This window comes from Cupressus sempervirens, chromosome 2 (genome assembly GCF_028749045.1).
Source record: "Cupressus sempervirens isolate cs-2001-9-10 chromosome 2, ASM2874904v1, whole genome shotgun sequence".
Lineage (NCBI taxonomy): Eukaryota > Viridiplantae > Streptophyta > Pinopsida > Cupressales > Cupressaceae > Cupressus > Cupressus sempervirens.
In genome coordinates, this window is record NC_143119.1 from 22,318,384 (window position 1) to 22,345,144 (window position 26,761).

At 37.3% G+C, this 26,761-nt stretch overlaps 1 protein-coding gene across 1 annotated transcript; it reads left to right on the plus strand.

Moving 5' to 3' along the window:
• The first annotated feature begins 221 nt into the window (after positions 1-221).
• On the plus strand, positions 222-26,339 carry LOC149570884 (Glutathione S-transferase family protein). The gene is made up of 6 exons (XM_089812444.1): positions 222-609; positions 6,269-6,403; positions 6,585-6,672; positions 24,934-25,028; positions 25,530-25,697; positions 25,827-26,339. Exons 1-6 carry the CDS (start codon positions 261-263, stop codon positions 25,985-25,987), a joined length of 996 nt encoding a protein of 331 aa, XP_089668570.1. The 5' UTR covers positions 222-260; the 3' UTR covers positions 25,988-26,339.
• The last annotated feature ends 422 nt before the right edge of the window (positions 26,340-26,761 follow it).

The window sequence follows — 26,761 nt, forward strand, 5'->3', positions numbered from 1 at the left end:
GAAAAACATGCCACTAGTGTAAATTTTAATTTAATTATTAAATCTAAAAAATGGTCTTTGCCTTTAGACATTCCTGCCACGATCGCATTGCTCGAAAAGAAAAGACGAGAGGGAACCACGTCGGATAAAAGGGCTCTAGAAAATCCTCGCACACAAACACGAAAAGAGAAACACTCGACGAATCTGCATCTATAAAATGTCAGTTCAACATAATTCTTCTCGAAATTTAATCTAAAATATTTGCCTCACTAAAGGAAAAAATGTCCGGCGTGAGGGTTCAGGGTTTAGCTTCTCTCCTCAGCAAATCCGTTCGAGCAGGTATAGCGGCCTCTCGATTACAGCAGAACGATGGAGTCGCAAATTTAACGCAATGGCAATACAGCAGAACGGTTTCTGCATTACCTGCAAGAGGCCTTAATGGCGGAGAAGGAGAAGAGAGGAGATGGTCAAGGGGGCCTCTGGTGGCGGCGGGTGCATTTTCTTTTTCCTTTGCGGCCTCGTCCTCCTTTTCCACTGCGGTTGCCAAGGAGCGCCCGCTGCATGAATTCGTTCCCAAGGAGCTTGTTCTTTACCAGTACGAGGCATGCCCTTTCTGCAATAAAGTTAAAGGTATGATCTTTGTTGTCTAATATATTTTTTAACGATTTCGTTTTTGGAATTTTGGTATGTTTTTGTTGTGTGGCTTGAGAATATGTCACAAGTTGGATGGCAAAGATCTGGAACTGAAAGACTCGGCAAGGATTTTCCCCTGTGTTAATTTTTGTTCAACTTTTAGTTTTGAAGGTTGTTTTTCCTAGTCATTGTTCAACTTTTCTAGTACTTACACTGTGTCACGATGAGAATAAATTGCTCTTTTTGAGATGCCAGACCTCGCGAGTTAGATGTTGGGATTTTGCACACGGTCACATTACTCGCATCACATTTGCAAGGTGGTCTGTTGAGATTTGGCGTATCCAGTGATTTGTTTGCTCGGACTGCGCATCCAATCAAAGCAGCCTCTTCTTATCAGGTGAGGCGAGGTTAAAAAATTACATGTAATGAGATGGTTAGGGGAGACAACACCTGGCCAAGCCTCCACCGATAAGGATGAACTGGAGCTTTTAGGTGCATCTCAGTTAGTGAGTTTGATGTGGTGATTTAGGTGCATCTCAGTTAGTGAGTTTGATGTGGTGACATAGCACTTGGTCAACATACTCTCATTGCACCTAGTGAGGGTGAGTTGATTTGCTAGGGCTATATTTGATGTACTCTGCTAGATCAACTTGCACCCAGTGGGCCTGTCAGAATCTCCAATCCCATTGAGATTGTTGGTACAATCAGTTATCATAGACATGATATTTTCATGTTGCAAGCGATTCAATGAGAATACTCTCGGGAAAAAAAAATATAAATATTAGACATTCATTGCACTAGGTGTGTCATACTTGAGTAGATCAACTTGCAATCACTAGGTGTGCCCGAAGAATCTTCACTTCCATCGATATTGTTGATATAATTAAAAACATGATAGTTGCACATTAATGTGAATCATTCAGAATGCTCTTGGTAAAACTCTCTGTAGAATTTTGAGAATCAATTTTTTAGATTAACAATTATGATCTATCATACACACGAGACATTCTTAATCTTTCTTGGCCTCATCTTGATGATGGATCTCCAAGTTTGATTTGAAACATTGGTTAAAAAGGCTCTATGCAACTTCCTACTTGAAACATTCTAATGCATCACTGTATTCAAGCTAGGCTTTTTGGAAACCCTCTCACAAGAAGAATAATCAATAAAACTGATTTATATGATCATTGCATTACTAGAAATGTCCTATAGATACAAGACAATGGTCGTTGAAATCACATTGAGTTTTTCCTCATTTGATTCAAATACAAGGAACTCCTAAGAATCCATAGTTGTTGGACAATTTGATGCATAAAATGAAAAAACTTCTAGGTTTGAAAATATCTCAGACTACCAGAGAATTACCTTAAGCCATGTTATGGTCCCAATAAACGCTTCAGACAATTTTGTAGAAAAATTATAGGAAACCCAAAACATCGGCAAAATCTTGTTTTGTGTTTTTGGGGTTAAATGGTTGGTTTTGGCCATTTTGAAAGTTGTTTCAACATGATTGGTAAAACCAACTTCAAAGTAGAGTTGATACCCTCAAGGTTATGAAAACGTAAAGAAATTACTGAGATTAGAGGACACTTATTCAAATTGTTTGATAGTGTTTGCATTGGCAGATTTTCTACATTGTTTCAAATTCCTTATTTGTGTTCATATTCCTTGATTATAGCCATGATCAAATAGTTTTAGCCTTGAGAAGTTGGCTGATCGGGGTTGACTCTTTTAATATGCATTGCTAACTCAATTAAGTAGTTGGCTGATGAGGATTTGGCTGATCATAATTTATTGGTCATGAAAAATAGCAACCTCAATCCAAGTTTTTTTGTGTGCCACGTGTTGAGTTGTCGTTTTTTCACCATTTTCATATAATTGCGTTCCAGTGACTTGCACTCTATGTTTTATGTCTTTTTGGTGTGTGGTTTCTTTCTCCAAGCACACAAAGGTCTTGGCTCAAGTATTTTGGCCTACACGATTGGAATTTCTATTCACTTGGAAGCTTCTTTGGCAATTTTTTTCTATACACTTACATATTTAGACTTGCATCACCAAAGCTGCAACTTTTTGAAAGTTGAGGCGATCTTTTGGTCGTGATGTCTCAATTTATTCATGTGGCTAGTGTTTTAACCAATGAATAAAAAACTTTTGCAATTCTTTCCAGCTAGGGTTTTGATGCAATATTTTACAATTTTTTTGACAAAATTTTCTATCATTTACAACACCTAGGGTTCCTTAATGTTTCAACCTCAGGTTCCTTAATTTTTGATATAGCGTTTTAACGACTATTTTAGAAACTCAAAGTGTCTTGGTTTTTGTTGGTGCAGATCGTTTTTTTTGATAGAAACGTCATAATTTGGTCAAAATTAAGTGTTGATTGTACTTTATTACGTTGTTTTTCATTGCAAAGTGTGATGGATGGCGATGTTGACCAACATAATGTTGGAACGCAGTCAATGCTTCATCAAGAATTGCACCATATGGAAACTACACATGGGCATGAGAGTACTAGTGCCTAGATGACATTATTCATGGTAAAGATGCTTGTCTCATGATGACAGGCAAATATTTGGACAAGTTTGATTAGTACAATTAAGACATGACTATTCTCAAGTTATTAGTCATTGATGATATGCTTTTGTAATTGTCGATGCATTTGAAGTATCTCCATGAAACATTAGACGAGGGCAAACCAATCTTTTTGAAGAATATGTTATTTGCAATTATGATGGATGATAAGATGTATTTGTAGGAGCATCTTATGAAAATAAAATAGATTCACAATCAATTAGTAGCCTTTGGTTGCACAATGGAAGAAGAGGACATGGTTTATCATGCTGAAAAGCTTACCACGTTCTTATGAGCACTTCATCAAAACTTTAAGGATTTCATCAAAACTTTAAGGATTATGTTCGCCAATGTTGATTTAAAGTTTTGATGATTTATGCACTAAATTTCCATGATAGAGGACAAGAAATAGTAGTTTGGGAGCAACCAAACAATTACTATGGAACAACCATTTACTACCAAAGGCAAACAAGTCCTTTCAACAAAAAGGACAAAGCAAATTTGAAGAGAGTTTCAAGAAGGTAATAACATGTTTCTATTGTGATAAACTTGGTCATATAAAGAACCAATGCAAGAAATAGTTGGTAGATGAAAAATCCAAATAGAGAGGGTCTCAACAAACGGCCCATGTTTTAGAGCATATTGAGCAGGAGTGCCCTTTATGTAATTATGGACAAAAGGCCAACACTGAATGTCAAAACATTTGCATAGTTTATTCATTTGGAGTTTTTCAACAATTTAGACACAAAACGATTGGTTCACAAACAACACACCTTGCTTCAATTTAGTAATCTTCAACCAAGGTAAAGAGTGTGTAGTTGTCGATAAGGGCAACATTTAATATTTCTCCGAAATTTTTTGGCAGGTATTGCATGTGTTTTTCTCAAAAATCATGTCTTCCTAATCTCGTAGGTGTTTTGCTCAAAATTTCCCAAAAATCATAGTTTTTTTGTTGTTGTGGATTTGATAGGTTTTGATGGCTTTTTGAAATCAAGAGTTTTTATCTTTGTTCCCACAATATGAATGGTTTTTGGATGATTTTTCCACGAAATTGTGGCTTTGTCTTTGACAAATGTTTTGATGATTTTAAAAAAAAAATTGGTTTCTTGCATATTGTTTTGGGTCGTGACTAGGATTTCTAGGGCAAATTGTGTTCCTTCAAATGAATTGGAGTTTTTGCGCTATTTTTATAGAAATTCATGGGCGTTGCTTTTTTTTTTTAATGGAGCGGAATATTTGATGACTTATTCACAAAATTGTGTGTGATTTCAGCATCAGATCTAGCGTTTGACAAATATTTCACAAAGCTGTGGTTTCAAAGTTTTTGTTGATTTTTATTAACAAGGTCAATTTTTTTGTTTTTGAGAAGTTGATATCAGATTTCATGTCTTTGGATAGAGGGAGGGATGCCCTTCATTAGCCACATCAATTTGGAGGGCACTTAGCTTGTTTTTGTACTTGGTCATGTGCAAAAGTGGTTGGCTGATCAGAAGTCCAACCAGGGAGGGTCTTAGCAGCAGGTTCATCTCGCAAAATGTTTTGAGGTGTCAACCTTCTATGCATTTATAGCCAAAATGACTTGTAGATTATGTCAAATCTGCTCTAGGGTAGTAGTAGAATGACCATTAAGTTAGGGCAAAATGTTTAGAGGTGTCAACCTTTTATGCATTTATAGCCAAATGACTTGTAGATTATGTCAAATCTTCTGTAGGTAGTAGTAGAATGACCATTAAGTTAGGGCATTAAAGTAATATTGTAAGATTATTTATAATGGTCATGTAAGTAATTATCTTTTAACTTGGTCAGTTTTTAGTAACTATCTGTTTTTTACGTTGTTTAGCTAGTTTAGTAACATTCTATTTTGTCTTTATGTTATGGAAAGGTCTTCTTGTAATTGTTTATTTAAGGAGCATTTCTTTCCTTTGTATATTATTGTATATCAATCAATTATGATTTTACACTACAAGTGCAGTGTTATAGTAATTGCATTATCACATTAGTATTATTATTCTAATATACTAAATTATGATCCAAGACTTTTAGGGTCATTTCTAGGCATATAAATAGGTTTAAGGATGTTATAAAGCACTCAATGATAGGTTTAGGACAAGAAATAAGTGAAATGAGTTCTAAAACATGTTACAGGGATGGACAATAAAATGAGTGTATGAAACGTGGATATTGTAAATAGTCTATGGATGATTGCCAATCTTTCAAAGCCAAACGGATCTTTTAAAAAAATTATCTGTTTCCATCGATTGGTCCAGTTTTAACTATTTTATCACAGTCCTTAATATAGGATGCCTATTCACTTGTTTCAATTGCAAATAAATTTAAGTTAACTTCCAATTTAAATTTGTTATAGATAAGTCAATACATAAAATATTGTGTTTTTCTCATTTGATTGAGCTTCTCGCGTAGGGTTTTGTCTTGTATTGGTGACTTGCACCATATCTATGCTTTTATTCTTTTGTACTTAATATTAACATGTTATTTTGTGCTCATTTTTGGTGTCAGTGAATTGCAGTCTATTTTTTAGGTGTAGTTCATGTACTTGTTTATGTGTCATGTCAATGGTTCGTCTTTAGTGGCCTGCCCATGAATACCATTTCAGGCAAAGGTCGATAATATTTTAGTTGAAGGCTTCATTCTGCGCTTTTGTTTTGCCATTATAGTAAGTTGCTTTTTCTCCTCGGTTTTTATACACAGTTTTTGAAGAGGTCTTCTTGTTATCTATACCTATGTGTATCCTGTGTTACTAATGCTTTGTTATTCTAGAGTCTTTGCTATTATTTAGGTGGAGGGATGCATGATATTAGCACTCTAGAGATGCTTTGAATGGAATACTCCAGTTCTCTTTGTATATCAGTATATCCCTTGTCTTCTGAAAATATTTTTTGTAGAAGGAACCAATCTTTTGTAGTTATTTTTAAACTGGGAGATGATGCTATATATCATTGTTTGTCAATTATGTTTTTTTTCATCTGGAGCCATCAAATTGTTCAGCATGCACATATTTTGTCTATTGCCAATTTAAATCATGGTAAAAACTTGTAGAATAATATTTTGTTGTTTTTGTTGGCAGCATTTCTAGACTACCATGATTTGCCTTACAAGGTAGTTGAGGTAAATCCAATCAGCAAAAAGGAAATAAAATGGTCTGATTACAAGAAAGTGCCAATATTGGTGGTTGATGGGGAGCAACTAAATGATTCATCAGGTATGCAACTTTGATATATGCTTTTGAATGGAATAACTCTCCTTTTATTCCCATTAATTTGATAATCCTATATGCCAATCAATAGATGCATGTTCCCTGTATTATTTTAGTTTATATGTAAACACTGTCATAACATAAGTTGCTTTATATTGATAACATTTTTTTATCATGACATTTGTAGCAATAATTAATAAATTAGATGAGAGAATTCATCCCGACAAGGAAAGATTGCCTACAAAGGATACAGAAGAGGAGGAAAAATGGCGCAGGTACCAATATTTACATTTTTTTAATTGATTGGAAAATATTGTTTTTGTTATCCCAAACAGGTTATGTTCTGTTGCATACACATAGATCAACTTCGCAAATGCGATAAATGTCTCTTTTTCTTGTGCTGATTTCCTTTCCTTGCTATTTTTCCCTTAGCATATGGTGGTTTAAAGTTGACAAGTAATGTTTGTGTTCTTTCTTCTAAACTAAAATTTTTCATTTCAAGCTAATAGATTCACGCATTCTTCTACAAGTAATTAATTTTACTGATTTGAGCCATTCACTCATATTTTTTTGGATCAAGTATTTTTTGGGCAATAAAACCATCCTGTATTAATTTATACTAATACAGGCAGAGTGTTAACTACACATTGTGTTTTCCCCAAACTATTTCTATCACACATCAATGACATTAATTATACAAGGACTGATTGCCTACTTATATAATATCCATGTTGTAATCCTTAATGATGGGGTACATTCTTTATAGTAAACCAGATGGTGTTTGCAATCATTACAGCCACAAATCTTTGGTGTGTGTGTGTGTGTGTGTGTGGCGGGGGGGAGAGGGGGGGGGGGGGGGGAGGGCAAACTAACAGTCTAAGATTTTTGCGACAAAAAAGAAGAAGATTTGATCTTGAAAAACTTGGATAAAAAAAATGTAGAAAAATGGTAACCTAAAAATTGAATGCAATGTACCAAATAATCAGAAGTAGCCATTGGCTGTTTTCGTTAAGAAGAGAGCTATAGGTCCTGATGATGAATCTGGCGAGACAATCTTTTATAAGTCATTCAACTAGATTTTTTTCATGAGCAAAACAGAGTTGATGCATGTTGCATTGCTTCTCTTTGATTATTCACATTTTTCTTATATTGGTTTTATTTTTTTGTACAAATTACTGCATGTTTACCAAGCTTTATTCCATGTACATTAGTGGTCACTTATCAGCGATAGTCTTAGTGCTATGAAATATTTTTTTCAGTCCGAATCAGACTAGTGCAATTCTAGCGAAGCCTAGGTTTGGTGTTCACATGTATCAAGCATGGACACAACCACTTGGACCTAGGGTCTGCTCAAAATTATCTACAACTAAATTGACTATTCCTCTCTTGCGCTAGGTGTTTGAGTGGAATTGTTGAAGATATGACAGCCATTTGTATGCCAGACCTTACCATAACTTATTTAATATCTACAAGAACTATTATGGTTTGTGATCCCTTTGGATGGTTGGTTTCTCTCGATACTTAATGCTCAAGTGCTTGATAAATATCATTAAGCTTTTCCTAAAGGTGACATACTTTCTCATTGGACCAATCAGTACTTCATTGTAGCAAGTACTAGATTGAAAAATTGAGTATTGCTGCAAGATCTAATTTCCTATATAAGTTTGCCAAATACTGAAAGTAGAAACCTGTGAACTTCAGTTAGGGTCTTCATTATAAACTGTAGATTATTGATTATTCATGTATGGCACAAATCATATCAGAATCCACACATACACCATATATGTGAATGATACAGTCAGAATATTGTTTTTGTTGCATCGAAAACAAAATAAACTGCCCATGTTGCACACAGTTTTTGCTGCTGCAGAGTGTTAAAGCATCTATTGAATATGGTACAGACCTGTTGTTTTTATGATCAGATTTGACAAAGAATGCTGTTTTTTAAAATTATTTCACAAAGTGCGCAGTTATCACACACACACACACACACACACGCACACACACACATATATATATATTGAATTGACTGGGTACAATATAGCCAAATAATAAGGCCTCTTCACAAAATAGATCTGCAAGTATAATGATATTGTAATCTATATAGTGCTGTAGATGTATATCACTGTAATATATGAAGTTATGAATCTCTTTCTATATGTTCGACCTGCTTGCCTTCTTAGATAAGTGATCACTCAAGGTTTGTATCTATCTGCCTGATATGTATTGCTATAGACATATGCACCTCCAAATATGTCGGTGTCACTGTAAGTCTAGATATATATATATATATATATATCTCACTCTACCTGATATATATTATGGTCTTCTTGTCGATCTGTATACAGCTTAATGTCTTCAGGTTCTAAGTTAATGATTGTGAATGCATACTTTACATCTTGTTTCTGAAATGATAAGTCACGTTGCCTTATGTTTATAACTTTATTCCTTTTCTACCCAGACTGCTTCATTACCATTTTGGTTGTGAATTAGACTTAAGCTCTTAATTGATCTTATCTAATGTTAAACACATTGCTAACAATGGATTTAGTATTGTGCCTTTTAATGTTCTTATGATTTATCTCATTGGATCGATACCAATCATAACCAGTCAATACATAATTAATTAATTGTTGAAGTTAATATATGCATCACTTGAGATGATTAGATGATCTCTTGTCATCCTCCAGAAGCTAATCAACAACTCTCTCACTCCTAGCTAGGGAGGCAGAGATCTGAGTTATAGAGCAACGTCCACCATGACTACTCCTAGAGGGTGGATCCATCATGGCTGCTCCCACGAATGGAAATGCAACAAGGTCTTTCACCTCAATTCTCTCCATCTCAAAAAAAAGCTTAGTTACCGGATTCGTGCCCTAGAGGCTGGATTTGGATTCGGATCCGATCTGGATCTGGATTTGTGCAGATCCAGGCAGGATCCTTGTTTTACACAGTGGATTTGTCCGGACGAATTCACTATGTAAAACAAGGATCCTGCCCGGATTTGCATGAGTCTAGGCACTAGTCCTCAAGGATCCATGCGAATCCTCAAGGAGCGGACGAATCCACTATGTAAAACAAGGATCCATGCGAATCTTGAAGGAGCGGACAAATCCACTGTGTAAAACAAGGATCCGCTCAAATCCTCAAGGAGTGGACAAATCCACTTTGTAAAACAAGGATCTGCGTGAATCCTCAAGGAGCGGATGAATCCATTGTGTAAAACAAGGATCCTGCCCAGATCTGCACGAGTCTAGGCACTATTCCTCAAGGATCTGCGCAAATCCTAAAGGATCGATGGTTTTAAGTGGGTCTAAGATATTTAATATGACTTTTTAAAATATATTTTTTGCTTTCTAATCCTAAAATGACCCTTTTATGCATTATATATACTAAAAACTGAGAGAAATATACATAATTCTAAAACTATATATATAAAAAAAAAATCGTGAATCCACAGATCTGATTCACGTGTTTGAATCGGTAACTAAGAAAAAAAGCACTATGAGTGTTGACACTTCAATTTTGTTTTTCTTAGAGAAATGCACTTACGAGGGTTGACACCTCAAATTTCTCCATCTCAGAGAAATGCACTACGAGGTTTGACATCTCAAATTTCTCGGTCTCAGAGAAGTGCACTCCAAGATTTGACACCTCAAATTTCTGTCTTAGAGAAATGCACTCTGAGGGCTAACACCTAAATCTTTCTGTCTCAGAGAAATGCACTGCGAGAGCTGATACCTCAAACTTATCTCTCTCAGAGAAATGCATTATGAGGTCTGACACCTCAAATTTCTCAGTTTCAGAGAAATGCACAACAAGCTGACAACTCCAATTTCTGTCTAAGAGAAATGCACTAAAGTACATCTCAGGAAATCACTGATGCTGGGACTCCCCTCTCAGCAAGGGCTTCATCCTCTACAATTCCAAGATTGTCTCAAAAATGCACAAACTTCACTTTGGCAAGAGGCTTGGTGAGAATATTGGCCTTCTGTTCTTCACTGCTAATGTACTTTAACTGTATAACATTCCTTTGTACCATATCTCTAATATAGTAATATTTGATATCTACATGCTTGCTTCTATCATTAGACACAGGATTGACAGAAAGTTTCATGCAACTCTGGTCATCACAATGAATAACTGTAGGATCCAATGATTGTCTGGACTCCAAACAATCCTGCAAGAAGCTTTTGAAGCCACACAATTTCATGTGTTACTACAATAGCTGCAACATATTCAACTTCTGTTGTACTTTGGACAACACATGACTGTTTCTTGCTGCACCAAGAAAGCATAGTAGATCCCAAACTAAAACAACAACCTGAGGTACTCTTCTGATCAGTAACACTACTTACCCAATCAAAATTGGTATAGCCCTGCTAATCTAAGTCCACCTTTGAAGAATACTTCCGTCTATATCCAATAGTGCCATGCAAGTATCTCATGATACTCTTGGCTGTAACTAGATATATCTGTCTGGGTTTGCACATGAATTGACTAAGTCTTCTCACTGCATATCAAATATCTGGTCTAGTATTAACTAGATACATAAGGATCCAAACAACTGTCTGTACTTAGTAGGATGTGCAAGATCTGAACTAGCTGCCGATTCACTCAACTTCTTCAAGTTCATTTCCATTTGTGTGGACATGGATCTGCAATCTAATATCTCAAATCTCTTTAAGATGTCGATGGTGTATTTTCTTTGACTTAGATTGATCCCATTAGTCCTTTGCTATACTTCCAAACCTAGAAAGAAATGCATGGGTCCTAGGTCTTCCATCTCAAATTCTGAAATCAACTGCTTGCATCTTGAGATGAGATGTTCTTCTCCAGTAAGAAACAAGTCATCAACATATAGAACCAACATTAAAGATTCACCATTGAGTACTTTGAAGTAAAGATTCAGATCAACATCATTCCTGTAGAAACCTAAACTCATCAAATTTGGTCAATCCTATCATACCATGTCCGAGGGGCCTGCTAAAGACCATATTAGGCTTTCTTAGATTTGCATACGTGAGACTCTTTCTCATGAATCACAAAACCTTCAGGTTGCTCAATGTAGACCTCTTCTTCAATAACACCATTGAGAAAAGATGTCTTCACATCCATCTGATTTAGCTTGCATCACTTAGCTTCTGTAATGGCAAGGATGGTTCTGATAGAAGTATACAGAGCAACTGGAGCAAATGTCTTTCATAGTCTAATACTTCTTTCTGAGATAAACCACATGCTACAAATCTAGCTTTGTATTTCTCAATGCTCCCATCAGCTGCACACTTAATCTTGATAGCCACTTGGAAGATACAACTGATTTCCCTTCAGGTCTAAGTATAATATTCCAAACATATTTTTTATAATGGATTGATATTCCTTTCCACAGCATCTTTTCATTGATGCTGCTTTGAGGCTTCCTCAACATTGGTAGTTTCAATCTCTATAATATAACACATTAAGGCAACATAACTAGAGAAACTATGTGGTCTTTTACTTTCTCTAATAGTGGCTCTAGGAGCTGCATATTTTTCTGCCTCCTGCATAGTTTTTCTTGCTCAAAGAGGTCTCTTTCTATTCACAATAATATCTCTAGGGCCATCAGTAAGATCCAAAGGCTCAATTGGGTCATCATTCTCTTCAGGTTTTGTGGACTTTTGAATCTCAAGTGTGTGACCAATGTCCATGTCTTGAGGAGTCTCTTGATCCTTATCTATCTCCATGGATGAACCTTTAGATTTTCTGAAGGCAATATCTTCGTCAAATTTAACATCTCTGCTTACCTCTATTTGTTTCTGACCGGAAATGTAAATTATGTAGGTTTTAGAGTTTTCACTTTAACCCACAAATATTCCTTTCTTGCCAGAAGGTTCCAGCTTGGTTCTTTGTGTTTAGGTACATGAACATAAACTGGACAACCAAAGATTTTCAAATGACTAACATCAGGCTTAACTTCTGAAAAGGTTTCTTCTGGAGCTATATTCTACAATATCAGATGCTGACTTCTATTCTGAACATATACTGCAGTTCTGGAGGCTTCTGTCTATAGAAAGGTTTGAAGGTCTTGATCATGGATGATGGATGATGGCTTTCACAGCTTCAATATTGGATATGTTCTTTCTTTCTGCAACCCCATTTTTTTGCGTGTTGTAAGGAAAACAAAAATCCCTTTGATTCTTGCCTCAATACAGAAATCACGAAGACTAGGACAGGCCATGTTGATATTTCCTGTTTTACAAATGTATATGCATACACATAAAATTAAGCTCGACTGTCATATAAATCAGAATTGCTGTATTATGTAAATATTCCAAGACCACTATGTATTTGAATCTGCTTTGTGTTTTTTTTTTTTTATCTAATCTGATCTGCCCTCTTTCTTCAAATGAACCGTCTTCCCTTTATATCCCCCAGTGTGAGGGAGATGTCACACCTTTATATCATAAATTTCCTTTGGCAAGAGAGAGAACCTTTCACCATTAGCACTCTTCAAAGAGTGCAACTCTTCATTATTTCTGCCCTTCAAAAGGGAGAGCTTTTCACAATGAGACATGCACTTCTTATTATAAATCAGACCTGTACTTCTGATTTCTCCTTGTCTGATTGCAGAACAAATATTTAATTCCTTTCTATTATATTGGTCCTATATGCCCATCTCGAATGAATCCTTGTCCCTTTTTATATCTCCCCTTCTGAGGGAGGTGTTGTGCCTATCACTATTTTGCTCTTTTGAAAGAGTCACAACTCTTGAGCCTTTAACTACATTCTAATTGTCTTTTATTTTATGAAATTGTTTTCCTTATTTTGATTATATTTTCCCATAAATTAAATGATTTCTTATTTTTGTGAGGGAGGTGTTGTGCCTATCGCTATTTTGCTCTTTTGAAAGAGTCACAACTCTTGAACCTTTAACTACATTCTAATTGTCTTTTGTTTTATGAAATTGTTTTCCTTATTTTGATTATATTTTCCCATAAATTAAATGATTTCTTATTTTTGTGGGGACATGACATTTGACCTTACCATTCAAACTATAATGTCCTTGCATAAAATTGACAATGAGCGCTGGCCTTCTAATTTCGTTCCTAGAAGGCTAATTAGGGGCACAAACTAAGGGACGAATAGGTGTGCTGCAACACTATAACGTAGTATTGGTTGCTGAATAAGACAATATATATGGGGTCAAGTTGAAGAGTGACTCGCCCGTCACCTAACAGCTTAGTTGGAAGGTAGGTAAAGACAAGCTTCATTAGATGGTTGAGCCGAGATGAGCATGCATGACTCACAAGGGATGATGCAGGAGCATCCAGAGGTATAAGGGCAATCCTGTGTCACCCAAAAAAATGTACTTAGACTTAGTTTCTATTTTATGTCTTTGCATTTTTGGATACCCATTTGGCTCAAATAAAGGTTCCAACTCTCATAGTTCAACTATCAGTGCATTTAAAAATCCCGAAAAAATAGGAGCATGCAATTTGACCATCATTTTGGTGACCTAGAAGGTGTGACTTGGCCAGATGAATGTAATCGAGATTTAGAGCATTCCAGAAAAAGAATCAGGTCAAAAGGCCCCACGGTTTGAAAGTTATTGCAGTTTTTCGGGTTTTGAAGACCCCCTAAGAATGCTTCAAAGTCAGGTTTGGGGCATTAAATGACCTCGAAAAGGGTCGAAAAATGGGGGACGAGCGAAGCTTGTCCATAGGGCTATAGAGCGCTTCGAGAGCTTTCCGAAAATGTAAACGGTTCGTCAATCGGAGTTACGGTTCAAAAGTTATGCCTCCCGGAAGTTCGGCTACCGTTTCTGGATTCTTCTAGAATTGCACCGACTTCTAACGCAGCTTCCGGAACCTTCTATTTTGTCGGTGGATGCCTACTAGCACTTTCTAGAATGTACTCCTAGTCCTTAACCCTCTGGGGTCTATTTAAGGAGATTTCTAGCATTGTAAAAGGCAGTTCGGATTGGAGCTTGAGAGGAGGTGCTCAAAGGAGAAATATTCTCCAGATTTATGCTATTGTAAGCCCGCAGGGCATGTTTTGAGTTTATTTTCTCTGCACTGTTTGTACCAGCTTATTTTCTCAGTTAATATAATTCCCCCTTTCTATTGTGTCTATTCTGGTTGTTGGGTTGTGTCCCCATCAAGGGATGGGAAGAATGCATATGCTAATTTAAGTCTTAGGTGTTACAGCATTGGCCCATGCTGTTTGGAGTGAGTGAACGGTTGTAGAGAAGGTAAAAAGATGCTGGGAGGAAGTGTACTCTCACATTTTTGGGAACATAGCTTTGGAAAGTTTTGGGGTTGAAACTCCAGTTGGTGTGAAGTGCTGAAGCACATTGGAAGTCATATGCAGACCACGGGATAAGCCACTTCTGCGATTAGAACTGTGTATGTGGGTGTGAGGGACATCAACCTCACACATTGACAGCTTTTATGTCAACCCAGGAGTTGGTCTTGGAGCCTATCAAACAAGGATTCGTTAGATGTTATACTCTTGGCCAGGCTTGTCTTTCATATTCATGGTGCAAGTGACAGTTTAGTGTTTGAGATTGGAATCAACCAGGCAGGAATACAATGCTGAGACTTAAGCCACCACGGCTGGAGAAATCTAGGAGACAACATCTAACCTCACAGAAGCCAGGGGAACTAAGGACGCACAGAGTTACTATCACATTGGGAACATGGTCATAGTAGTGTTGCACACCATTGTGGAGGTTTAAGTCTATTCCATCAAGAGTAGTGAGCAATATCAGAAGAAGCAGCTACCTTGTGTTGTACATGCAGTGGCTAGAGCTAACAAAATGGGAGTTTAGCAGTAAATTTTGAGTACATTTAATTAATGAGTCCCACTTGATCGGTTGAGGACAGTTCTAAGTACCAAATTGGGTAGCCCATTACAGTGGTATCAAAGCCTAACGATCCTCCAGCCTATGAAGTTCGTTGTGGGTAGATTGTGACAATGCGGTTGAAGAATGAACAGGACTAACTACAATTTTCGGAATACACCAACACGAGTGAAATGACATTGCAGATTGAGATTGAATCTAGTGATACAGATTCCGAGGAGGTAATATTTGAGAATACAATGAGGCATGTATGTTCAGGCAGCTAATAGAAACCATCAACTAGGGACATCTATTGGCTGAGCAAAGAGCGCAATGACAAGATCAGTGAATGTAACATATGTTGCAAATAATGGCACAACAAATCGGGTTAAATATGAATATTAATGACAATAACGCAGCAAACAATATTGGGGTCAATGGTGCAGCAAATGCAAATGGGGGAGTTAATGGAGGAGAAAATATGGGTAACAATGGTGGGGTTAATGCAGTTAACAATATGGACTGGTAGGTTGACCAAAATAGACCAAATGGAGTAATACAGGTGGCTGATAATTTTGTTAAGAGTGCCCAGACCAGCAAGGACCACTTGTTCAAGGCCAAGCATTCCAAATTTTCCTCCTAGAATTCAAGTCCTACAAGAGGTGCAACTATAAGATGTACAGGGCCAGTTGATGAGGGAATGGTTAGCAGGAGATGGGTTTCGGGCATCCATCTCTTTATGTGACTACATAGACTTGAGGATGAGACACATGCCAAGAGGGGGCAACGGAGGGTAGCAGATGGAGTTACTAAGGAAGATTAATAAATTCTCCGTCCCTTCCTATGATGGAACGGGTAAGATGACTGTAAGGGCTTGGGTTCAGAAGCTAGACATGTATTTTCTGTTAAGAATGTTAGCAGTTAATTGTATTGAAACATCTGCTCAGAAGTTGGTAATTGATATATATATATATATATATATATATATATATATAATTGCTGTCACTATAATATTGCAGTGTCTCCATTATTAAATACATTATCATAATATTCTTATGCACTGAGATATCGATTACATCAGATAAATGATCACTGCTGATAAACCATAATATTATGGTGACGATAGGCAATAAACCGTTGCTATCGAATGGGCTCCAAACTCAGTCACACCGATTGTATTATCGGGCAACATCCTGTGCATTTGTTAAAGTATTACAATGTTATCGGGTCCGTCTAAATACTGTGGCATATATTGTATTTGCTATCGATTAACTAATCTTTATGAATCGGTGCTAGTGTATGTGCATATTGAGGCATGACCACGTAGGGTCATGCCCCTACCCATTTGTACTTCAATATGTATATATATTAGTTCCAATCTTATATCTGCAGATCATATCAGATCTCAGATAAAATAGGATACTATCATAATAAGAATATATAGAATAAAGAGTCTAGCATTATATAAGGAAGACACCAGTCTGCTATATCATAGAAATCATACTGAAACTAATTGATAAGTCTCCACCAAATAAGATCATTAAACTTTACATTTTCAGTTGAATCCCATGGCAGAGGAAGATGCTATTAAATTTGCAACATTGCACCTAGAGGGACTTGCACATGAATGGTGGAAACATGGTATGATTACCTTAGGGCATAAGCAGATTACTTCATACATTGACTTCATGGAAACATTGGTTGAAAGGTTTGATAACAGGGATCCAGAGTTGCACTTTAAAGAATTAACACAATTGAAGTCTGAAACAATGGAAAAGTGTTGATAATTACATAGCTGAATTTCAAAGGCTAGCAGCCCTAGTGACTGAAATAGCACCCAGTAGGCTTTTAATGCTCTTTATGGAGGGCCTCACAGAACCATTAAGGGGATGGATCAAAGGTTTAAGCCTCACTTCATTGCAGCAAGCCTACAAAAAGGCAAGGGACATGGAGCCAACAAAATCTAGGGGCAGTTTATTTTAAGGGGTCCACTTCCAAAAGGGACAAAGATAAGAAGCCTCTCCACAAAGAACAACCTCAAAGGGTTGAAACCAAAAAGTTGGACAACGATCAACTTAATGAACTTTGAAGGAAGAAATTATGTTTTCATTGTAGGGAACTGTGAGACTTATCCTCATAAATGCCCTCTCAAAGCTAAGGCAGCTAACATGGAATATTTTTCAGTGGAAGAGTCATTATTAGAGGGAGAAGACAACCTCTCAGAAGATGAAAACAAGGGAGGAGAATCTACGGATGATGAGGTGATTGAAGGGAGAGTTATAGCCCGTGTATCATGTGATGAACAAGCTATTACCTTCCGTGTGAGGAGCACAATTCAGGGGCAGCAGGTGATTACCTTGGTATATATAGGTGCCACACATAATTTCATAACTGAGACACTTGTTGATAGGTGGGGGTTTTAGATAGATATGGATAGAGGTTTTAGAGTCATGGCAGCTAGTGGACATCAACTTCTTAGCTCCTTGGTAGTGAGGGATATGCCTCTACGTATGGGAGATATGATATGACAGACAAATTTTATGTGGTTCCCATGAGTGATTACGATTGCATTTTGAGCATGACTTGGATGAAGACCTTACACGAGTTCACCTTCAACTTGGATAGGATGGATTTGAAGTTTGAGCACCAGGGTAGGAAAGTAGTGATTTGAACTCTCATAGATAAGGGGCTTAAGGTGATATCCTTGAGGTGCATGGAGAGACTCATCCAACATGATTAGGTGCAGTGGGCAGTAGGAGATGTGATGATGCTGGAAGAGAGTATGCAGTAGAGGCATGAATACCCACCACAGATTCAGGATTTACTGACCAAACACTCTAAAGTGTTTGATGATAGTCCAGAAAGGAGACCACCAGACATGGGTATGGAGCATGTGATTGAGTTAGAGGAGGGAGCCAAGCCGGTTATTATTACACCCTATAGGCATTCGAAGAGGTACAAGGATGAGATAGAGAAGGCGATTAAGGAGCTTCTAGAGATGGATCACATCAAGCCTAATAAGAGTCCCTTTGTTTCAGCAGTGATATTGGTCAAGAAGAAGGATGGGACATTTTAGATGCGCATTAACTACATAGAGCTTAATAAGCACACCATTAAGAACTGGTACCTCATACCCAAGATTGATGAGTTGATAAATGAGTTGCATGCGGCATGCTACTTCTCGAAGATTGATTTGAGATCTGACTACCATTATATTATGAGGATGTGGAGAAGACTGCTTTTAGGTGTCATTATGGGCATTTCGAGTTTTTGGTCATGCCATTTGGGTTTATCAATGCACCTGAGACTTTCCAGTCATGCACGAAGAAGACATTTAGAGAGTAGTTGAGGAGATTCATTTTATTCTTCTTTGATCATATACTCATCTGTAGCAAGACATGGAAAGAACACTTGTAGTACTTAGACGTTGTATTGAGCATCCTAGAGAGGGAGGTGTTATATGCAAAGATGTTGAAGTGCGAGTTTGGCATGACAGAGTTATTATATCTTGGACACATCATTAGTGCAAAAGGGCATTCAAGTTAATCCTGAGAAGATCCATTCTATTATGGATTGGCCTCCACCCAAGAACCTTTCACACCTCTGTGGGTTCATGGGATTGTGTGGATTCTATAGACACTTTGTGAAGGGGTATTCCCAAGCAGCAACCCCTCATACCGATTTCACTCAGAAGGATGTGTTTGAGTGGACAAATAGGTCTTAGCAGTGCTTTGATAGGTTCAAGCAGTTGATGAGCTCTTGCCTAGTATTGGTCATAGTGGATTTTACTCAACATTTTGAGTTACATTGTGATGCTTCAAGAGAGGCACCCGATAGCATATGAGAGCAAGAAGTTGAGGGCTGTTGAGTGGAATTACAATATTTGTGACAAGGAAATGTTGGCTATAATGCATGCCTTGGCTAGTTTTAGGCAATATTTGGTGGCTAACAGGTTCACAGTCAAAACAAACCATAACAGTTTGAAACATCTCCTTGGGCAGCAAGAGCTGAATGACAGGCAGCAAAAGTGGGTCAGCAAACTACAAGCTTATGACTTTGACATGGTTTTTGTAAAGGGGAAGAAGAATGTAGTTGCTGATGCATTATCTCAAAGATCACATATGTGTGCGGTTGGGGCATTGCTTGATGATTGGAGGGATTTAATTATGTTAGATTATGCTAGAGATGATTGGGCCTCAAGCATCCTAGATAGTACCATCCAAGAGGAGAGGTATACGGTTGTGAATGAATTGATCATGTATAAGGACAAGATATGGCTAGTACTTGGGTCTGGGATTAAGCAGAAGATCTTTAGAGATTTTGAGGACTCACCAATGTCGGGTCACCAAGGATACTTTAAAACATACAAGTAGGTGAGAGCGATTTTCTTGGAAGGGGCTCAAGATGGATGTGTTATAGCATGTGAGGGAGTGGGCAATTTTCTAACAAAATAAGCATGAACACTCTTATCTAGGTGGATTATTGTAGCCTTACCTATCCAAAACAAAAGCGGGATAGTATATCAATGGATTTCATTACAGGTTTACCGAAGGTACAGGTAAGGATTGCATTTTTGGTGGTGGTGGATCGGCTAACTAAGTTTGCACACTTAATTGCTATTCCATCCACTCACTGCAGTCTAGGTGGGTAAGGTATTTTCAAAGAGATCTTTAGATTAAATGGTTTACCATGAACTATCGTCAGTGATTGGGACGAGAGGTTAATGTGCTTGTTTTGGCAGGAGTTGTTCAGATTGTGCCGCATAGAACTCACCCCAAGAACCAGTTAGTACCCTCAGACAGATGGCCAAACAGAGATAGTGAATTAGTGGCTTGAGGGATACTTACGTAATTATGTTGCTGGGCAACAAAAGGGTTGGATGAAGTGGTTGCACATTGGTGAATATTGTTACAACACAACACATTGCATATCCATATAGATGATACCCTTCATGGCCCTCTATGGTTATGATGCACCCAACTTCATGGATTTACTCTTCAGTGATAGTAGGACCCCCAAGTCCAAGGGGTGCTTAAAGGAAACCCAAGACATCATGAGATCACTGAAGGATAACATGCTTAAGCCTCAAAACTGGCAAAAGCAATATACAGATCAGTATAGAGTAGAGCACTCATTCAAAGTGGGAGATATGGTGTATCTGTAGATTGGACTATCACACAGTTTCAGAGAATAGTCTAATTGATACATATACAGTAAAACCTAGTTCTAGTAGTCCCCAATCTATGTGGCAGTTAGTCTGCATAAAGGCGGCCAAGGCCTCTGCTGTCGTGATGATAGTTTCCAATTTCTGAGCCCTAGCCTGCTGCATAATCTTTCGAGTGGACTGCTCTAGAAATAAGATAGATAAGTTGTCAGTGACGACGAAAGAAGATGCCAAGGCCTCTGTTGTCTTCATAGTATAGTGGTGAGTATTCTCGCTTGTCACATGGGTGACCCGGGTTTGATCCCTGGCAATGGCGCTAAAAATGTAGATTGGAATATCACACAATTTTACAGATACACAAAATAGTCTAATTGATACATATACAATAAAACATAGAACATACCACTCATACTACGATGCCAATAGGCAAGGAAATGATTTTTTTTATTAATACCAAAAACCAACATGAGTACAATACCAATGTTCCAAATATTTATAGAAGGTTGGTTAGTTGGAAACCAACCGATGCATTTCCTCACCAGCTAACTACCCAGGCCGACTAGCTTTAACAAGTACTAAACATAATAGTTACTTTATTTCGACTAGTATCTCATGTTACAACCTTATAGACAATTGTTCCTTAAGAGAAGTGGTGCAGTGAAGCTGAAGCCTTACTATTATGGCCCATTGAAGGCAATCAAGCGGGTTGGAGAAGTGGTGTATGAGTTGGAGTTACCAACGAACAACAAAGTGCACAATGTATTCCATGTTTCACTCCTTAAAAGGGCGATTGGGCAAAATGTGGCACTTTCAGAGGTGTTACCCCCACTTGATAATGAAGGGAAATTGGTATTGATTCTCGAGGCAATTGTAGACATGAGGGAACGGGTGCTTTGCAAGAGAACTATTAGGGAATACTTGGTGCGATGGAAAGAAATACCCAATGAGGATGCAACTTGGGAGTGTGAATAGCTACTGCAGCAATTAGAATCGAATCCGCTTGGGTACAAGTGAATTTAAGGGGGACAAACTATAATATGCATTGCATAAAATGTCCACAATGAGTGCTAGCCTTCCAATTTTGTTCCTAGAAGGCTAATTAGGGGCACAAGCTAAGGGACGAATAGGTGTCTTGCACCGGTTGCTGAATAAGACAAAATAAATGGGGTTGAGTTGAAGAGTGACTCATCTGCCACCTAGCTGCTTAGTTAGAAGGCAGGTAAAGACAAGCTTTGTTGGATGGTTGTGTCGAGATAAGCACGCATGACACACAAGGGATGGGAAGAACGCATATGCTAATTTAAGGCCCTAGGCTTTACTCATGACATTGGCTCGGGCTGGTTGGAGTATGCAGATGGTTGCAGAGAAGGTAGAAATATGCTAGGAGGAAGTGTGCTTTCTCTCTCTCTCATGTTTTTTGGAACAAAGCTTTGAAAAGTTTTGGGGTTGAAACTGCAGTTGGTGCGAGTGCTACTGTGACTAGGTGGATAGGGTATGCGGGTGTGTGGGATGTCAACCTCACACATTGACATCTTCGACGTCAACCGAGGAGTTGGTCTTGGAGCTTATCAAACAAGGACTCATTGGATGTTATACTCTTGGCCAGGCTTGTCTTGCATATTCATGGTGCAAGTGTCAGTTTAGTGTTTGAGATTGGAATTAACTGGGCATGAATCCAATACCGAGACTCGAGTCATTGCGACTAGAGAACTCTAGGAGATGTCTAAACTCTAACCTCGTAGAGACCAGGGGAACTAAGGACACATAGAGTTACTATCACATTGGGAGCAGGGTCATGGTAGTACTCCACACCATTGCAGAGGTTGAAGTCTATTCCGTCAGGAGTAATGAGCAATATCAATAAGAAGAAGCTACCTTGTGTTGTACAGGTAGTGGCTAGAGTAACAGAACGGGAGTTTAGCAATAAATTTTGAGTACCATTAATGAATTTGTCCCACCCGATCAGCCGAGGACAGTTCTAAGTACCAAATTGGGTAGCCCATTACACAAACCTACTTTACTGGGGTATTGGAACCAGTTGAAGAAGTACAAGTAAATTAAAGCACATTGCATGCATGCTTGTTAATCTTGCATTTAAGCATTCTCTGTATGTTTACCAATGAAAGATGGGGCATATACTCAAATGTTTAGCCCCTAGTTCCTAAGATTTTTTGAATCATCTGCAAGGTACATATGAGCATGTTCTCATTGCATTTCTTCTCATGCTTTTGTTCTTTTCCTCTTACATTAAAATGTAATGTCAATGAAATATATTGTCTTAGATTTTGACACCTATTGTTTGACTTTTTAATAAATACTTCCAGCTAGAGTCAGTACCCTGTGGTTTTAAAAAGTCAGAAAGCATACATTTACTTATCGTACTACTTTTCTAAGGCGGATTTGAGTATCAATTTAATATTAGCTATAGAGTGCTATGCTAAATGGATATTGCCGTCTCATTTTATGCTTAATATTTCAGAGTTAATGTTTTTCCTAGACATTAATTTGGGCTATTACAGAGCTTCCTTTGAACTTTTTGTAATTCAATAACTCAAGATCTTCAGGAGCTGCAATTTTTTCTGCCTCCTGCATAGTTTTTCTTGCTCAAAGAGGTCTCTTTCTATTCCAATAACATCTCTAGGGTCATCAGTAGGATCCACAGGCTCAATTGGATCATCATTCTCTTCAATTTCTATGGACTCCCTCTGAATCTCAAGAGTGTGATCAATGCCCATGTTTTGAGGAGTCTCTTGATCCTTATCTATCTCCATGCATTAACCTCTAGATTTTCTAAAGACAATATCGTAATGTAACATCTCTGCTTACCTCTGCTGGTTTCTTACCTGGAATGTAAATCATGTAGGCTTCAGAGTTTTCACTTTAACCCACAAATATTCCTTCTTGCCAGAAGGTCCCAACTTGGTTCTTCCGTCTTTAGGTAAATGAACATACACTGGACAACCAAATATTTTCGAATTACTAACATCAGGCATAACTCCTGAAAAGGCTTCTTCTCAAGTCATATTCTACATCTGACGAGGACATCTATTCTGAACATATACTGCAGCTCTGGAGGCTTCTGCCTATGGGAAGGTTTGAAGGTCTTCGTCATGGATGATGGCGTTTGCAGCTTCAATAATGGATCTGTTCTTTCTTTCTACATCCCCATTTTTCTGCGGGTTGTAAGGGATGCAAAAGTTCCTCTTGATTCTTGCCTCAATACAGAAATCACAAAGACTGAGGATTAGGCCATGTTTATCTTTCCTATATTACAGATGTATATCCATATAAGTAAAATTGAGCATGACTGTCATATAAATCAGAATTCCAGTATTATGCATATATTCCAAGACCACTATATGTATTTGAATTTGCCATGTATTCTATTTTTTATCTAACCCAATCTGCATGCTTTCCTCAAATGAACCTTCTTCCCTTTATATCCCTCAATGTGTGGGAGATATCACACCTTTTTATCATAAATGTCCTTTGGCGAGAGAGACAACCTTTCACAATTAGCACCCTTGAAAGAGTGCAACTCTTCATTATTTCTGCCCTTCAAAAGGGACAGAGCTTTCATAACAAGATCTGCACTTCTAATTAGAAATTAGACTTGTACTTTTGATTTCTGCTTGTCTGATTGGAGAACAAACATTTAATTCCTTTTTATTTCATTCATCTTCTTTGGATGCCCATCTCAAATAAATCCTTGTCCCTTTTATATCCTTCCCATACGAGGGAGGAGTCATGCCTTTCATTATTTTGCCCTATTGAAAGAATCACAACTCTTGAGCCTTAACTACATTCTAATTATCTTTTGTTTTAGGAAATTGTTGTCTTAAGTTGTTTTCCTTAGTTTGAATATTATTTCCCTTAAATTGAACGCTTTCTTATTTTAGTGGGGACATGACATATGACCTTACCATGAAACCTACTTTAGTGGGGTATTGGAACCGGTTGAAGTAATAAGTAAATTAAAGCACATTGCATGCATGCATGTTTGTTAATCTTGCATTTAATCATTCTCTGCATGTTTACCAATGAAAGATGGGGGCATCTACTCTGTTTAGCCCTCTGGTTCTTAAGGTTTTTTGAATTATCTGCTAGGTACATTTGGACATGTTCTCATTGTATTTTTCTCAGGCTTTCGTTTCTTTTCTTCTTATTTTGTAATGTCGATGAAATATAGTCTTAGATTTTGACACCTATTCTTTGAATTTTTTAAAATAACCACTGCTAGACTTAGTACTTTGTGACTTTTAATAGTCAGAACACGCGCATTTACTTATTGTACTACTTTTCTAAGGCAGATTTGGGTATCAATTTAATATTTAGCCAAGAGTGCTATGCTAAATGGATATTTCCATCTCATTTTATGCTTAATATTTTAGAGTTGATGTTTATCCTAAGCATTCATTTGGGCTATTACAGAGTTTCCTTTGAAATTTTTATACTTGAATGACTTAGGTTTTCACAGATTGTGTTTTGATGAGATTCTTGTTAGTGTAAGGCCAGATAATTCATACTGCTAAAGGTCTTTTGAAACATCAGGTGGGTGGATGAACATCTTGTACATGTATTGTCACCAAATATTTACCGGAGTGTTTCGGAAGCTCTAGAGTCCTTTGACTATATTACTACAAATGGTAAGTTGGCAATTTTTGATGCAAGACTGTTATTTTGGATATTGTTTAGTTATTAGAATATGCCATCATTGTGGGTCATAGATATAGGCTAACATTGCCATTAGAAATTAGCTGATATAAACAATTATATGCAATTGTTGAATTCTCTGAACTTCAAAATGGAAATGAGTGGGAAGGGTAAAGTTTAATTTTACTTAATTGGAAATATGAGATGGGTTTCTAATTGGATTATAGTTTACCTTTTTTAATGCTAATTTTGGATTTTACATATGCTGTAGTTATGAATCGAAAGCAGAGGAATGTTTAATGTCCTTTGATGTGGGTTGTCTGTTCTGGGCTGAGTTTAAATAAAAAATACAATGGTGAAAGCCTGGCTTTAAACAAAACAGCAGCAAATTTTTAAGAATTGTCTTGTTAGGTTTCATCTGAATCAAGTTGTGAAGCTATGGGATGTATTCATAAAATAGTTTAGCCATGGACTGAGGCAGGTATACTGTGCAGGTAATTTCACAACTTTAGAGAGATTGACTGGGAAGTATGTAGGAGCAGCAGCCATGTATTTTGTCTCAAAAAAGCTTAAGAAAAAGCACAATATCACAGACGAGCGTGCTTCCCTATATGAAGCTGCAGAAACTTGGGTGAAGGGCCTTAATAATAGGACGTTTATGGGTGAGTCTACCAGCAAATTTTTTTACCACAACAGTTGTTAATGAACTTTTGGAATTATGTGAACATTGATGAAATGAAGTGCACTTTCTGCGACTTTTGTGAGATGACCTTTCTTTAATCCATCTGCAGGTGGTTCTAAACCGAATTTGGCAGATTTGGCTGCCTTTGGAGTGTTAAAACCCATACGACATTTACAGGCTGGGAAAGATATGATAGCAAGCACAAACATTGGGCCATGGTACTCCAGCATGGAACTGGCCGTTGGTGGGACTACAGGAATCAGGGAGTGAAAATTTCATCCTGTTTGAAAAGCCTGAGGGAAATCTAATGCCTTAACTCTTAGTAGTTAATAGTGCTCAGAAATTCTTTGTGCGATTTCTAAATTTTGGACTTCAATTTTTTGGCCCTAACTTATTTTGCAATTTGCACAGAATATAGGTGGTAGTTAATTTGAGGAGAGCTAATTCTTCAACATATCTCTTTTTAAGAGAACAATAAAGCACCACTGAATAATCTCATCGGAAGTTTTTCTAGTCTTTTCCTAGAGTTGCGTTTCATGCAATCGTGTGGTATTATCCACTGATGAAATTTTCAAATAGTAATGATACAGGCATAAATAGAATACATAAAGATTGTTTAGAATTGAGCTTGTCAGCTATCACTTTTGTCACTGTTATCAAAATTTGAATGCTAAAGATTAAGTGCTTCCAAGGTCTATAATACTAAAAAAAAGTTTTTGGAAATTCAGTGTCACCACATTTCCATGGTTTATAAAATTATTTACATGGTAATCCCCCATAAATCTTTCCTAAAATAAATTGAGTTTTATCATATTTGGGCAAATGGCACTGATTATTTTTTTGATATAAAAGCAAGCAAAACTAGGGGGTTGATCCTTTACAATAGTGGTGAAGCAACCAACAAACAGCTACAAAGACCCCTTAATGATTTACATCAAAAATATAAATAACATTATAGTAATTAAAAGTACTAGAGTTACTACTCTTAAAAGCATCAAAGTTTAACAAGTTAACAAAAGGCATGTAGGTGGTCATTGCATCGTA